Below are 14,473 nucleotides of genomic sequence, written 5' to 3' on the forward strand. Positions count from 1 at the left end.
TGAGTGTTATAAAATAGAGAAGGGACACAGAGTTTCCTTTTATGAGGCTGTGAAGCCAGCTAGGATTGTTCCAGATGGAACTTACCCAGCATAACTCCTGGACTCTTGCTTATATTGCAAGAATTTGAAGGGCAGCTACGCCTTCCCTCTGGAGGCACCTTAGGATTGTGGGGGCTGGTGCGTGGTCACTGTAGGTTTATTAGAGAAAGGGCCTTGCCCCCACGAATCTGGCTGCCTGTGTTGGCCGGGGGAAGGAGAATAGAGGATGGTGATTGAAGGGCCCCAGAAAGGCCTCAGACTCAAAGCCTGGGGCCCATTTTCTCTGAGAGAGTTGCTGAGAGTTTGTCAAATTTCTCTCCTCTTTTTCAGTCTCCAGGGCAATGGGCCAGCCCAGAACCAAGGTGCCCCCAAAGGAGACCCTCGTATCTGCCAAAAAGCCACAGACCACAGTTCTGTTGAGTTCTACATCAAGATAGCTTTATTGCTGGAGCCTCCAAGAGCCCCAGAGACTAGCGGCTTATGGCTTCAAAGATCCAGGGGGTTGAGTCCAAACTGGCGGAGCTGCTCCTTGTACTTGGCATGAAGTCTCAGCGCAGCCCTGTCCCACTGAGGCTGGACGACCCTCAGCTTGGCCAAGAGTCGGTCCAGACTGCCCTGCAGACACCAAGTTTGAGGCCCCAGAAAAGGAGAGGGTAGAGTGAGCGGTGCCCCAGGCTGGTCTGTAAGCTTTCCTCACCAGTGTCTTCTTCAAGTTCTTACTTTTAGTAAGTAGGCATGGTTGTATTCCCCTGGCAGTCTGCCCTCAAGACAGAGCAGGATTCCCTGTGGAGATGCTGCTTCTCCTTCCCCCAGGTCTACCATTGATGACAATGGCAGCATGAACTAGTTTGGTTCGGAGTGGGAGGATAGGGGAGCACTACGTACTGGGGGTTGGGCTTCCAACGGTGGTGCTTACATGTAAGATTTCCTCATACTTGGCCTCCATATCTGCCACGTGGGCCCGAAGCTGAGCCAGAGTCTGGTCCCGCTCTCCCAGGGCCTGCTCAGCCTCTTGCCCTGCAGCCTTGGCCTCCTTCTGGCACGTCTCTGCAGGGCAGGGCAGAAGGATGAAGGGGACTGCATAGTGACAATCTCCCTGTGAACAGAGTCCCCAAAGGTGCCTAAAAAGCAGAACTTAAATGGGATCATTCCAGACTTCCCCCAGGATCATCAATTTTCCCACAGTCCCTATAAAGAGCTGACATATACCATTAAGGTACAGCCGAGAAAGTAGTGGACTTGGGACAAGGGATGTGGGTCCAAAGTCTGGTTGTCACTTACTTAATATCTGTGTAAGCTCAGGCATGCCTCTCTCAGACTCAGTTTTTTCATCTTTAAAGACAGACTGATATAAACCTTACCGGCTTACTGTGAGTTAAATGCGAGAATGTGTGGGAAGATACCTCATATATACAGGAGGTGCTCCCTAAATGCTGATTGATTTTAAATTTGAGATAAGGCAAGGATTTGGAAAGAAATGCAGGGTCTGCATGGCAGAGAAGCAAGTCTTGGGTATCTGTAGCTAAACTGAGGCCATTTTAGGGAAGCCTGGCTGACTTAGTCCGTAGTGCCTGCCACTCTTGATCTCAGGGTCATGAGTTCAAGCCCCACATTGGGCGTGGCACCTACTAAGAAAGAAACTGAGGCTATTTTAGGTTAAGAAAACCCTGAGACCACAATTATGAAAGATCCTATGTGCCATGCTAAGATAGTTCAACTCTATCTTGTAACCAAGAGAGAAAAGAAAACCTTACTGTTCTTTACATTTTTGTTTATCTGGAAGGCTTATTCCTTTATTTAGCAATAATTACGTAGGACTTGGCATGCACTTGGCATTGAAGATATGAAAGTAAATAAGTCAAATATCTTTTCTTAGTTTCATTGTAAAAATCAGCTAAGAGGGAATATGTTTCGCTCATGACAGATAAGGCAGGGGTGGGGAGAAAGACCCAGATTTGGAGAGATCTTGGAGAGAGGGAGATGAGATGAGAGACCCAGGTCTGCTTTAGTTACAACTTAGAGATTTTTGTCATCTTGAACCCTCTGCTCCAGTCCTGCATGGTGGAAGAGTCAGTGGGGAAAATGGTCCAAGGGCCTAGACAGCACACAGTCTTCTAGAGAAAGACGATCTTCAGTCCGCCCCTGCAGGCTGGACCTTGTCAGTGCCCCAGGAGAGAAAGGGCTTAGGGGGTGGGGAAGCCTACCCAGCTGTTCCTGAAGGCCTGTCACTTCTTCCTCCAGCTGCCTGCTGCGGGTCTCCATTTCTTTCTGCAGGGCCCGGCACTGACGACTCATTTCTGTGGTGGGGGCAGAGGGTGACCAGGGACCCAGGTGTGGATGGAGTAGTGGAGAGAGGAAAGGAAGCTGTGGGTGGCGAAGGGCCTGCTTGGCCCAGTGGGACAGGAACATAAACGCCTTCTCAGTTCCCATGATTTTAAGAAGCTGGCAGAACTGGAACACCTGGGGCAGAGCTGGGAAACCACACCCTTTTCCCCCTCCCCACCTGGTCCAGTCCCGGACCTGGATTCTAGCCCTTCTCCCCACTTACTCCCATGGCACCAATGAGACAAGGCCATTTAAGTTTTTGTAATCCACATTACAAGAGGTGCTTTCTGTAATCCATAAAGCACATGGCATTGGGCATCCTGGAAGGTTCCTGCCCAGCATCCCGGAGGCCTTCCTTTGGTTCTTTCAGGCCCTGTGCCTGATCCATGCTGAGCCGGGAAGGTTGGGGCTAGGCATGGCAGATGGAAGTCCTCCTCGGTTCCCTTCCTGCACCCTCTGGCCCTCTTGGTTGTCCTCTTCCAGGCCCCTGTCTCCTGCCCACCTGCCTGGCCAACCACACACCTGCATAAATGGCCTTGCCCTCACTTCGGGCCTCCTCCAACTCAGCTTCCAGCACCTGCAGCCTCTGCCTCAGCTGCTCCTCAGAAGCTTTAGCCCGGCGGGCTTCATCCCTCCACAGAGCTGTGAAAAGTCCCAGAGCAGTCCTCACAACGGGCGGGGGGTCCCACCAAATCAGGCCCCAAGGGCTTGATAGACTCCTCCCACCTTTGGGAACCTGGTGGCAGATTCCCAGCCTCTCATTCTCTCTCTGGATTGGTTGGTTGGTTTTCCCCCTAGAATCCCATGAGCTCTTCATTGCTAAGAAGGCAAAACTCCATATCCTGCTTATGAAAAATAGCTCTCCTCACCCACCCTCACTGCCCACCCCTTCCTCGCAATGTCAAGTCTTTCTCCACTGGGGGATGGGGGAGAGATCAGCTCAGCCTCCTGCCACAGCTCCAACCATCCAAGTTTCCAGGATGCAAATTGCCCCATTGTCCCACCTCTGGTGTCCCAGAGCCTTTACCCTTCTTACCCAGGTGGTCTTGGAGCAGCTCCTTCTCCATCACTGCCCGCCAGTGTGCGGACTTGGTCTCCACATCTGCCCTGGCAAGTTGGCAAAATCTCAGCTTATCATGATCTCAGCCTTCCTCATGTCTCCCCATCCTCAGCCTACACCTTGGACTTTTTCCCTGTAGCTCTGAGGACCTCTAAACGAGGGATCTCTGATGGCAGAGGCTACTGAGTTCACCCCTGTGTCCTGGCTGCTCAGCACAGAGTAGGTACTTGGAATATGGGTGATGAATGTACTAAGGAAGGCACAGAGCCAGAAGGGCACCACAGAGCGGGTGCATGCTGATTTCCCCAATTTCCCAGCTCCATGGAACCTGGGGGCAGGGGGAAGACACGAAGAGGGAGGGTCATGAAAACTCTGTCTTGTCATGCAGAGGGCTGCGTTCTCTCTGGAGCACCTCTGCTTGGTCTCTAAGCCAGAGCATGGAAAAGCAGGAGGCACTCACCTCCAGCCACCCTGACTCACCAGCGCCCGCATTCTCTTTCTTCTTCTGTGCCCCAGTTTTCTTCCCTTTTCCTTTGGTTTTGGGTGGCATCTCCTTGCTGTCCTAGGGAGGGAGAGGACTCATATTTAAGCCTGGGCATGGGGCTCCTTTCCTGACCCCTGGACTGAACCAGGAGTCCTAGGATAGTTAGAGTTCTAGTCTCCAAGTCTTTCTCTTTTACTTTCCAGAAGCTTCCATGCTTGGACTCCTTGGAACTTTAGGCAAGGCTGGGGTTTGGGGAGGATGGAGCTGTTTCTTTCTATCAGTCAGGTTCTATGAGCAGAAATCATTCCTCGCAGTCGTCTTTTGGAGAAAATAAATCTCAGTACTTGTCCCTTCCCTCTTCCCATCATCCTTGCCCTGCCTCTTCTTACCTGTAGGATCCTCTCTGGCCTCTGCTGCGTCTCCCTGTGGGGTGACCCACTCATGGGAGGGGCAGAGAAAAGGCCCAACCAGCTCGGAGCCTGAGGAGGAGCCTGGGTTCTGGGAGCCAATCCAGGGTGGCAAATTTCCTTTGAGGGCGGGACTGAGAACTGCACGGTTGGGTTTCTGGAGACCAAATGTTGTCCAGGTAACTGGGAAACATGGAGCTCATAGGCAGGTGGAATGCGCCAAGCACAAAGGTCCTGGAGGGTCGCTTCTCGCCTTATCCCTAAATCCTAAATGTATTTTGAGGAGAAAGAGCTTTGGAACCAGTTAACTATGCTTTATTTTCACTTAGCAGTGCCTGAAGTTCTGAGACATACAAATGACAGATTTTCACATCTGACAGGATGCTGTTGTGCTGACACAGAGGAAAAGGGCTGACAGTAGCCATTCTAGGTGATTTATATCCCTAGGGCTCTTGAGGGAGCACAATGACATTATTAGGCTTTGGGAAGGCGTTTTGCAGTGTATGAGGGAAAGAAGTGCAGAAGGTAGCTGAGGGAGTTTCTCACTTCAGAGAAAGGCAACCCAGAGGAGAGGTAGACCCATGGACTCCAGGGTGCTGACATAGAGGGAGACAAATGTAGAAGAAAGGATATTGGTTAGAGACAAGAGCCATGAGTTCTAGTCCCCCTTCCGGTTGTGTAAACTCTGACAAGCCATTTAATTTTGCTCAACCTCAGTTTCCTGGTCTTTAAGTCTTTGATGCTGTAAATCCTGAAAGGACCGGATTTTAGCTGGGTATTCACAGGGCTTTCTTCCCTTGTGGGAGCTTAATTTATTGCCTTGCTTCCCCTGTTCCCTAATGTGGCTGATTCTCAGTCGGGTGCTGTGAAGCTACTTTGCAAGGCTCCCCTCAGTCCTGAGTTGGTCGGGGCTCCCTCTAGTGGACTTGCTTGACTTCTGGCGTCTCCTAAATTTTTCTACTTAAATTCTTGGGCCGCGTCTGCAGATCCTTTAGATATTTCTCTCTCTCTGTGTCAACACTTTTGGTCAATTGCCTGCTGTCAGGAGCAGATCTGAAGAAATGCTTTGAGATCTGGGATTTAAAAAGCCTTCCTCAGGGTGCCTGGGTAGCTCAGTGGGTTGAGCCTCTGCCTTCAGCTCAGATCATGATCCCTGCATTAGGCTCTCTGCTCAGCAGGGAGCCTGCTTCCCCCTCTCCCCTCTGCCTGCTGCTCTGCCTACTTGTGATCTCTCTCTCTGTCAAAAAAAAAAAAAAAAAAAAAAAGCCTTCCTCTGGGGAGTGGACAGATTCAGGTGGTGGCTGATTCGTGTTTGTCTGTCACCTTGGTGGCTGCAGGGTACTTCTCTGATTCTTCAGACATTTTACAGCATAAAAAGAAGAACCAGGCTTGCCTTTCCTGGGGCTTACAGTTCCTGTACCCCAGGGTCAGATAACTCTATGCACAATTCCCAAATCTGGAGAATACTTTTCTTTTCATCTTAAAGTGTGTTTTTCATTTATTCTCTGCCCCGCCTTCCCTGAACCCTTCCCCCTTGCACAGAAATGCAGTAGAGATTCCTGCCCCAGTCCTTCTCCTCATCTAGAAGCCTGTTTGGGGTCATTTTCCAGGGAATGAGTAATCTCCGCATTACGCCCATGCAGGGGCCAGCATTTTGAGGACAGGGTTTACAGAAAACAAACAACATATCATGCCTCCGAAGAGCATTTACTTTTCAAATATGTTCAGTCAACTGACTTTCGGGTGCAGAATGAGGATGTGGTTTGGGTGAAGGTGAAATGGAGTAAGAAAGTGCCCCATGTCACATGATGTGATGATACAAACCTAGCCGGCTCTCGAATAAGCCAAGAATGCAAATGACACTGTGATCAACAATCCAATCCCATCTTCAGTATATGTTGAAAACATGCCAAGTAAAATTGTGGGGGGAGAAAAAAAAAAGGTCATTCTTTCCTTCTTTTTTCATTAACTTCAGCTTAGAAGTGAAAATAGGTAAGATCATCTCCACAGAACTCTGTCTTCCTTTGAATAGGATCCCATCTGGGAGTTCAAAGAGACACAGAGGAGAGAACCATCACTCTCTCTGGTTTATTCAGATGTGAGATATAGGTCATTTGTATATTCAAGGAAATATGGCTTTTTCTCTTTTGTAGGGTGCCTGAGTGGCATAGTCAGTTAAGCACCTGACTCTTGATTTTGCTTTAGGTCCTGATCTCAGGGTCATGAGATAGAGGCCCCCACCCCCACCCCACCCCTCAGGCTCTGCACAGCGCCCAATCTGTTGAGATTCTCTACCCCTCTCCCCCATTTGCATATGTCCTGCACGTGCTCTCTGTCTCTCTAATAAATAAATCTTAAAAAAATTTAAAAAAAAAACACCTCTAAACTATGGCTTTTGTTTTTCCTTCTTCTTTGGGGAGGGGGGAGGAGCAGAGAGAGAGAGAGAGAGAGTCTTAAGCAGTCTCCGCACCCAGTATAAGCCTGATGTAGGGCTTGACCTCATGACCTGAGATGAAATTGAGAGTCACAGGCTCCCAGGTCCCCCAGAAATATGGCTCCTGCAAGCAGAAATAAAGTATAAATTATATCATTACATTCTATCCAGGTGGTACTGAAATAATAAAAATTGGAAGCCTTAAAGGAAGCCAGAGATGTGTAGATGACCCAGAGGAACCCATATAGATCCAGGGGTTAATTTCTTGCCTGTATTCCATTAAATCTAGCATTTGATGGGGAGGGCGAAAATACCCTGTGTACTTATACTGTGTTAGGTACTGTGGAAAACTAAAGTCTACCAGACAGCAGAGCATAAATTAATATGAGGCATCTGTGAGAATACAGGGTTATGGAAATTTAGAAGAGGAAAGGATATTTCTAGCTGGAATGTCTGGTGAGAAAAAGAAAATATTTGAGCTGGGTTCTGAAGAATGGATAGGACTTCAGTAGCACACTTATTTTTTTTAAAGGGTTTATTTATTTATTTGACAGAGAGAGAGATCACAAGTAGGCTGAGAGGCAGGCAGAGGGAAAGGGGAGTAGGCTCCCTGCCAAGGAAAGATCCCAGGACACTGGGATCATGAGCCAAGCAGAAGGCAGAGGTCCAACCCACCGAGGCACCCAGGCACCCAGGTGCCCCTTCAGTAGCACACTTTAGGCAGAGGGGATACTCTCAGCCATGGTGATGAAAAAAGAAAGAATTGTGGTATTTTGTGACTTGGTGACTCACCCAGCATAGGATATACATGTTGGAATAGTATAAAACTGCGAGGTAGTTTGGAGTTAGATCATGACTGTTAACTTCATTCAGGAGACAATCAGGAATGTTTGAAGTTTTTTTTTCTGATGCCATCAGAACTATACGTCAGGAAGACTGGTCTGGTGGCAGAATGGTTTGGAGATGACAGGGAAACCAGTGAGGAAAACGTTTCAATAAACAGATCAGGGGAGAGAAAGGAAGGGCCTGCAACCAGGGTGGTAGATGGGAAGTTTTGACAATTATCTGAGAGGCTTGTCTAGAGTTTCCCTTGGGAGATTTCTTCTTTCTCTAGGTAGGAACTGATTAAAGGAAATTCTACTGATAGGAAATAATGTTGACTCCTTAATCAATCTTAGGTAAAGGCCATTGAATTGCAAAACAAGGATGTCTGGCTGATGGGTGCTTGAGTTCGGAGAGATTCTCCCCAACTGTGACAGGAGCACACGGTAAAGTTAATTCCCTTATCAGTCAACGGCTTTGTGGAAGACCCAGGTGGGGGATCTAAGACGGAACTGAGTACTTACAGACACACTAGAGCCTGCAAGTTCCCAAAGAGGAGGCTCAGAATTAGCAAATTAGGGCAGGGCACTTCCTTCTTTAGGAAGAAAGTTCCCTTTTTTTTTTTTTTTCAAAGTTTTTCCAACAGAACTTTTAGATTAGAGAAGTGGAAATGACTGGGAACTGCGTTTCGGTTCCACAAGAGGAGCGAGTACTCCTCTGGTCAGAGCTCACACCCGTCTTACAGCATCTGTGGTCAAGGCCATTGCCGGCCGCGCTGACCTGCCGCGCAATGTGTGGAGCCCAGTGCGCTGAGCTGGGGAATCTTAAGTACATACTCAATTCCCAGAAAAAGGAACTAGTGTTCAGAAGCCAAAAGAGGGGGAGGTGTTTTGTTTTCAGAAAGTCAAAAGGCCTGGAAGAAGAGCTTGCGGCCTGAGTGTCTCAAGCCTTTCTGGGGTGTAATCAGGCTTGAATATCGGCAACAGTCACATTCTTGTCACATTCTTGTCCTTGGTGCCGACTTAATGAGTTCAAAACACCAAGGGGTGGGGAAAGAACTTCTGTTTTTCTCCAACAGTGTGAAGAAGCAAATGACTTTAAGCTCAATTTCCTCATCCGTCAGGTAGGGGGTAAAGACTTGACGTCTAGGTTCCTTCCACTGCTACCTGTCTTCATTTAAATGTCCCAATAAACCACTCAAAGCGCCAACCTTACAGCCCACAAGGAACATGGAGGGCTCGGCTTCTGTCTAGTGCGCAGACTCCTGTCAGACCCCGCCCCCTTCCTTTCCCGGCTTCTCCAGCAGAGGGCGCAGGCGCAAAGGTTCCGCCTGGGCCCGCCCCCGGGGACAGGGGAGGGGTAGGCGGCGCGGAAACTTGGCCGCGGCTTTCCGGGAGCTGTGACTCGGGAGGGGGTGGCGCAGGAGCGGTCGCTACCCAGTCGGGACCAGGCAGCCGGCTTCGCCGAGCTCCGCGCTCTCCTCCCGCCCCCGGGCTCGCGCTCTTGGAAGGGGCGCGCCCGCGCGGACCCGCGCTCCCGTCGCCGCCCACTCCCCTCCCCGCGGCCGCCCCTCCCTCCACCCGGACAGCCGGCGGTGGCGGCGGCGGCGGTGGCGGCCGGGAGAGGCCCCTCCTTCACGCCCTCCTTCTTTCCCTCGCTCGCAGCGGAGCGGAGCCGGCGGACGCGGCTGGGCCCCCAACCCTCCCCGGGCCATGGCCGGCAACGTGAAAAAGAGCTCCGGGGCCGGGGGCGGCGGCGGCTCCGGGGGCTCGGGCTCGGGCGGCCTGATCGGGCTCATGAAGGACGCCTTCCAGCCGCACCACCACCACCACCACCACCTCAGCCCCCACCCGCCGGGCACCGTGGACAAGAAGATGGTGGAGAAGTGCTGGAAGCTCATGGACAAGGTGAAAGGCCTGCCCGGGACCCGCTGGAGCAGGGGTGGGCGTGGGCGGAGGGGCCGAGGGAGGGGAAGGAAGGGACAGAGGAAGCTGGGGGGAGGGGACGGGTCATGCGGGGCTGGGGAGGCGAGGAGCTGGGGTGACCCAGCCGAGGGGTGGGGGACGTGGGGGTGGGGAAGAGACTGGGGAGGGTGGGGGTCGGCGGTGGGGGAAGGGCTGCGGTTGGGAGTGGGGAACGTTGAGGTGCTGTGTTTGGGGTAACGAGACAAAGATGGGGTGGGGGCTGGGGTGAAGGTTAACTGGGAAGCCTCCGGGGCGGAAGTATAATGGGGGGGGGGTTATGTTGGGGCTCTGCGGGGTCTAGGGATGTGGGTCACGAAATTGGCCCCAGGAGGTAGGAAGGAGAGGGAGGGCAAAGAAAAGAGTGTGCGATGTACCGGCTGGGGCTGCTAGCTGGATGAGGAGTCGAGCTCGGACTCGGGAATTAGCGTTGATGGGCTCTGACGGAGAGACCTGGGGTCAGGACAACTCCGCAGGCAAACTGCGCTCGCGGCGCGCGCACAGTTTTTTCTCGTTAAGATGTAACACCAAGGTAAAAGAAATTTGGGATGTTTAAATGGGCCAAGGAAGGAACTTTCCTCCACGTCTAGCACTGGGGCAAGTTTTCAGCCTCCAAAACATTGGATGGGATCCATTGCTGGTGCTGAGATTAAACCACAAGTTCTGGTTAGAACCATTATCTTCGGAAAGATGTATTCACTGAGCGGGCTGAACAGCAGCTTCAGGCTCCTTCCAGATTCTGGCTGCTTCCAGAACTTCCTCCTCACGCTGCTTTTAGCTGGGTTCTAGTTTTTTCGTGGTGGACCGGACTCCTGGCTTTAAGCTTGTTCCGTGAGCTTTGATTACCTTTTTTAAAGCAAGTGTAAAAAATAGCCTTTTATATTTGGCCATTAAGTTTGCCGTTTGAGAGAATTTTACTTCTTCATTGTGTCCGTGGTAAAGAACTGTAGTGTTCCAGAGTACTTCAGAGTGTTTAAGCATTTCCAGAGAATTCAGTGCAGTGTTTCCTTAATATTTTTCACATTCATTAATTCATAGCTTATTTCTTGAAAAATTTCATATTGCCAATGAAAAGTAATTAAGAGTATCTGGCATCTTGTAAGAGAATTCTGTTATTTCCTCCAGAATAAACTTGGTTTTCTTTGGTTCCTCTAGGTCTAGGTTCCTCTTCTGTAAGTTCTTCATGGATTCTTTTGGAGTAAAACAGCTAATAAAAATGATTATGAAACACTTGGCAAATATAAACGTTCTGTATAAATGCTTAATAAGTCCGGTGCGTGAATTAACACTCCTGAAGTGCATACAAGTGGTTCCTGAGCCACTTTGGGTGTCTAGTGTTTCTAATGTTAAATAATTTGGTACTGTAATGAATGATCCCAGTATTTGTATGTTCATTATATTGGTGGTGTAGTGCTAATTTCATTATTAGAAGTCATAATAAAACCATTACAGAAAGTTAGGCATGGAAAGGACACTTTGAATTCATTGACACTTTTAAAAAAATTACCCAGTGTATTCAGTATCTGAAGTTTGTAGGGTTACATTTTAGAGATTTATAGGTAAGGACTAAGGTTCTCCCGGAATAGAAAAAAAATTTGTATTTTTAGTTTCTCGTTTACGATGTGTGTATGCGGTATATCGAAACTGTTGACTAGAGACCTTTCCTTAAAAATGACAAACTTTTTCTCAGACTTTTGAATCTCTTTAAAGTAGTTCAATAAGATCCTTCTTTAAGTTTTATTCTTTTGTTTTTTAAAGTATGTGTATGGATTTTTTATTTTTTTCTGCAGAGTGTTTAATGAGGAAGAATACTCATTTTGAGTGCTTCTCAGGTTTTGATAGTTTTAGGGAAAGTGGGCACCTAGCTTTTCCTTTCTAGTGTTGGGAGAGGAATGTTTTATTCTTGTGTTGCTTGTCCTGGAAGGTAATTTTTAGTACTCTTCTGTGTCCCATATCACATATTACTAATCATGCTGAAATAAAAGTTCTTTCTGATGTATTCGTCTGATAGGTTCATACTGCTCTCCAGATTTTGGGTACTTTCGTATTAGATTGAACTGTCTCTTCTATGCTTTCAGAAATGGTCTTTTTTTTTCACTTTTTTATTGTTAGAGTCTTAAATGTGTCAGTAACCCTCCTTGTCTTCGTGTGGTATGATGTAAGTGGTAAAGAACTTAACTCTCAAATCCACAAGTGTCCCACACAGTTACTGAATTTGGTTCTTGTCACCTTCTATTTCCTGTTTTGTCCTTGTTATTGAAGCTAGGTGAATGTTACTCCAGCCTATTAATAATCAATTTATTGACTTTGCACTGGGAACTGTTGGTGTCCTCCCCTCCCCCAATATTGAATATGTGCAGATGGAGAAGTTGGCATAAGTTATGGGTTCTGGTCAACATAGGCCCGATTTTACTAATCCATTGTGGAACTTAAACTCATTGTTGGGAAAATGCTTATCCTAGAACACTTGTTATTTAACAAAAGACATGGTCAGCCTCTGGGGTTTTTTGGTGCTAGCCTAGTATATGGTAATTAATATTTGTGTAAATGCTTGTGTGTGAAGAAAGTGGCTAGTAAGAGCCAAGTGGGCAGGGGAGTGGAGAGAGAAATCCTATAAATTGCCTTAAATGTCAGCTCGGAAGTATTGAAGTATTTAGTTTGGTGAGAGATTCAAAATTCTGTTAGGAAGTAGAGCAGGAGTTGGCAAACTTTTTGTCGAGGGACAGACAGTAAATATTTTAGGCTTTGCTGGACACACTTAGTCTTGTTTTCTTTGCTGTTGTTTTATAACTCTTAAAAATGTAAAAGCCGTTCTTAGTTTGCAGGTTTAAAAGAAGGCTGGAGATTGTAGGTTGCCCATCTCTGGAGTAGAGCATCATGCTGGCTGTACTATGTCTGTACTGTGTTTTTATTTTGAATTAGCTTATATCACTAGAACATGAAGGTGTTGATTTTTTTTTTTTTAAAGATTTTATTTATTTATTTGACAGAGGTCACAAGTAGGCAGAGAAGCAGGCAGGCAGAGAGGAGGAAGCAGGCTCCCTGCTAAGCAGAGAGCCCGATGTGGGGCTCGATCCCAGGACCCTGGGATCATGACCTGAGCCGAAGGCAGAGGCTTTAACCCACTGAGCCAATGGGATATAATTTACAAAAGAATTTATGGGACACCTGGGTGGCTCAGTTGGTTAGGCATCTGACTCTTGGTTTCCGCTCAGGTCATGATCTCTGGGTCGTGAGATTGAGCCCTATGTCCGGCTCAGTTGGCAGTCAGCCTGAGGATTCTCGCTCTCTCCCTTCCCCCACCCCTCCCCAGCTCTCTGAAATAAATAAATATTTTAAAAATTATAATTCCCTTATGATTTATAAGGGGAAAAAGCTTCCTTTTAAGTCATGAGTTTAAAAAAGTATTTTTTTTTTTTTAAGATTTTATTTATTTATTTGACAGACAGAGATCACAAGTAGACAGAGAGGCAGGTAGAGAGAGGAAGGGAAGCAGGCTCCCTGCTGAGCAGAGAGCCCGATGCGGGGCTCCATCCCAGGACCCTGGGATCATGACCCGAGCTGAAAGCAGAGGCTTTAGCACACTGAGCCACCCAGGCGCCCCTAAAGAAGTATTTTCTTTTTTTTTTTTTTTTTAAGATTTTATTTTATTTGAGAGAGAGACAGTGAGAGAGAGCATGAGCAAGGAGAAGGTCAGAGAGAGAAGCAGACTCCCCGTGGAGCGGGGAGCCCAATGTGGGACTCGATCCCAGGACTCCGGGATCATGACCCGAGCCGAAGGCAGTCGTCCAACCAACTGAGCCACCCAGGCGTCCCTAAAAAAGTCTTTTCAAAAGGTGATTCTTCCTTATACTACCTATCTTCTCTTTGTCCTACCCGCCCCCTCCCCCAAAAGTACCTTTCTATATTTTATTTTATTATTATTTTTTAAGATTTTATTTATTTATTTGACAGAGAGAGATCACAAGTAGACAGAGAGGCAGGCAGAGAGAGAGAGAGAGAGAGAGAGAGAGAGAAGCAGGCTCCCTCCTGAGCAGAGAGCCCGATGCGGGACTCGATCCCAGGACCCTGAGATCATGACCTGAGCCGAAGGCAGCGGTTTAACCCACTGAGCCACCCAGGTGCCCCGTACCTTTCTATATTTTAGAAGTAAGGTGCACTAAATAGAATTTATGATTCAGTATATTTCATTGGACTATTTCCTCCTTCCCTTCTCAGCTTCTTTCCTTTGCATGCTAAGTCCCAAGCATAGTGCTAGGTGTAAATTACCTTCCAGGAGATTACATTATAGTGATAAGGGACCATGTAAATGTGTACAAAGCGATATGAGATCTCTTAAGTTTAAACATAGCGTACATACAAGATTGTAAACTCCATGAGGACAGCAACTAATAGTCTGCTAACCTCCTGCAGTGTCCAGTGATGAGGCTTACTCAATAGTTAGTGCTTTGTAAATATTTCATTTGTTTTGTATTGTGCTCGCTTCGGCAGCACATATATTAAATTGTTTTGTATGTTCCAAAGAACTGAAAAGGAAAGATGTGGGGGTGGGAATACATTTTAATTACATTAAACTTCTTTTTTTGCAGTAGCCCTTTGCTGGTATCATGTGTGTCTTACAGAAGGAGGCAGTTAGGCTCAGAGAAGTTAGGTAATTTAATTTAGTGAGTTTGGAGGCTGACTTGGAATCCAGGATCACCTATCTCCTGAGGCTTCGTTATTCCCTCCATACAGTACCTTCTTAGGTATACAGCAGAGCCTCAGTAACAAAAAGCCATTTATTCAGAAAGTGACCTGTGTAGGTATAAAACCATCTTCACGCACACTTACGTTCCGCCATTCACACGCTCAAGTGAAGTAGATGTTCTCTTGAGTGATACTAGGATAGCATTTAATATCATTCGGTGAAATATCATTTGTCTTCTACTTTCAGGTTAAGGG

The 14,473-nt window shown here is 47.8% G+C and overlaps 2 protein-coding genes across 2 annotated transcripts in view; one reads left to right on the top strand and one right to left on the bottom strand.

Moving 5' to 3' along the window:
• Positions 1 to 451: 451 nt before the first annotated feature.
• On the bottom strand, positions 452 to 4,517 carry CCDC153 (coiled-coil domain containing 153). The gene is made up of 7 exons (XM_032869015.1): positions 4,298 to 4,517; positions 3,905 to 3,986; positions 3,401 to 3,466; positions 2,887 to 3,006; positions 2,244 to 2,336; positions 956 to 1,086; positions 452 to 654 (listed from the first exon to the last, which is right to left on the bottom strand). Exons 1-7 carry the CDS (start codon positions 4,349 to 4,351, stop codon positions 526 to 528), a joined length of 675 nt encoding a protein of 224 aa, XP_032724906.1. The 5' UTR covers positions 4,352 to 4,517; the 3' UTR covers positions 452 to 525.
• Positions 4,518 to 8,972: 4,455 nt separating this feature from the next.
• CBL (Cbl proto-oncogene) overlaps positions 8,973 to 14,473 on the top strand; it is a 71,917-nt gene continuing 66,416 nt past the window's right edge. Inside the window, exon 1 of the mRNA XM_032868714.1 lies at positions 8,973 to 9,478. Within this exon, the coding sequence (XP_032724605.1) occupies positions 9,284 to 9,478 (195 nt within the window). The 5' untranslated portion in view covers positions 8,973 to 9,283. The remainder of the gene's footprint in view (positions 9,479 to 14,473) is intronic.

The sequence above is a fragment of the Lontra canadensis genome, unplaced genomic scaffold, assembly GCF_010015895.1.
Source record: "Lontra canadensis isolate GAN:19392208 unplaced genomic scaffold, GSC_riverotter_1.0 scaffold36, whole genome shotgun sequence".
Classification (NCBI taxonomy): Eukaryota; Metazoa; Chordata; class Mammalia; order Carnivora; family Mustelidae; genus Lontra; species Lontra canadensis.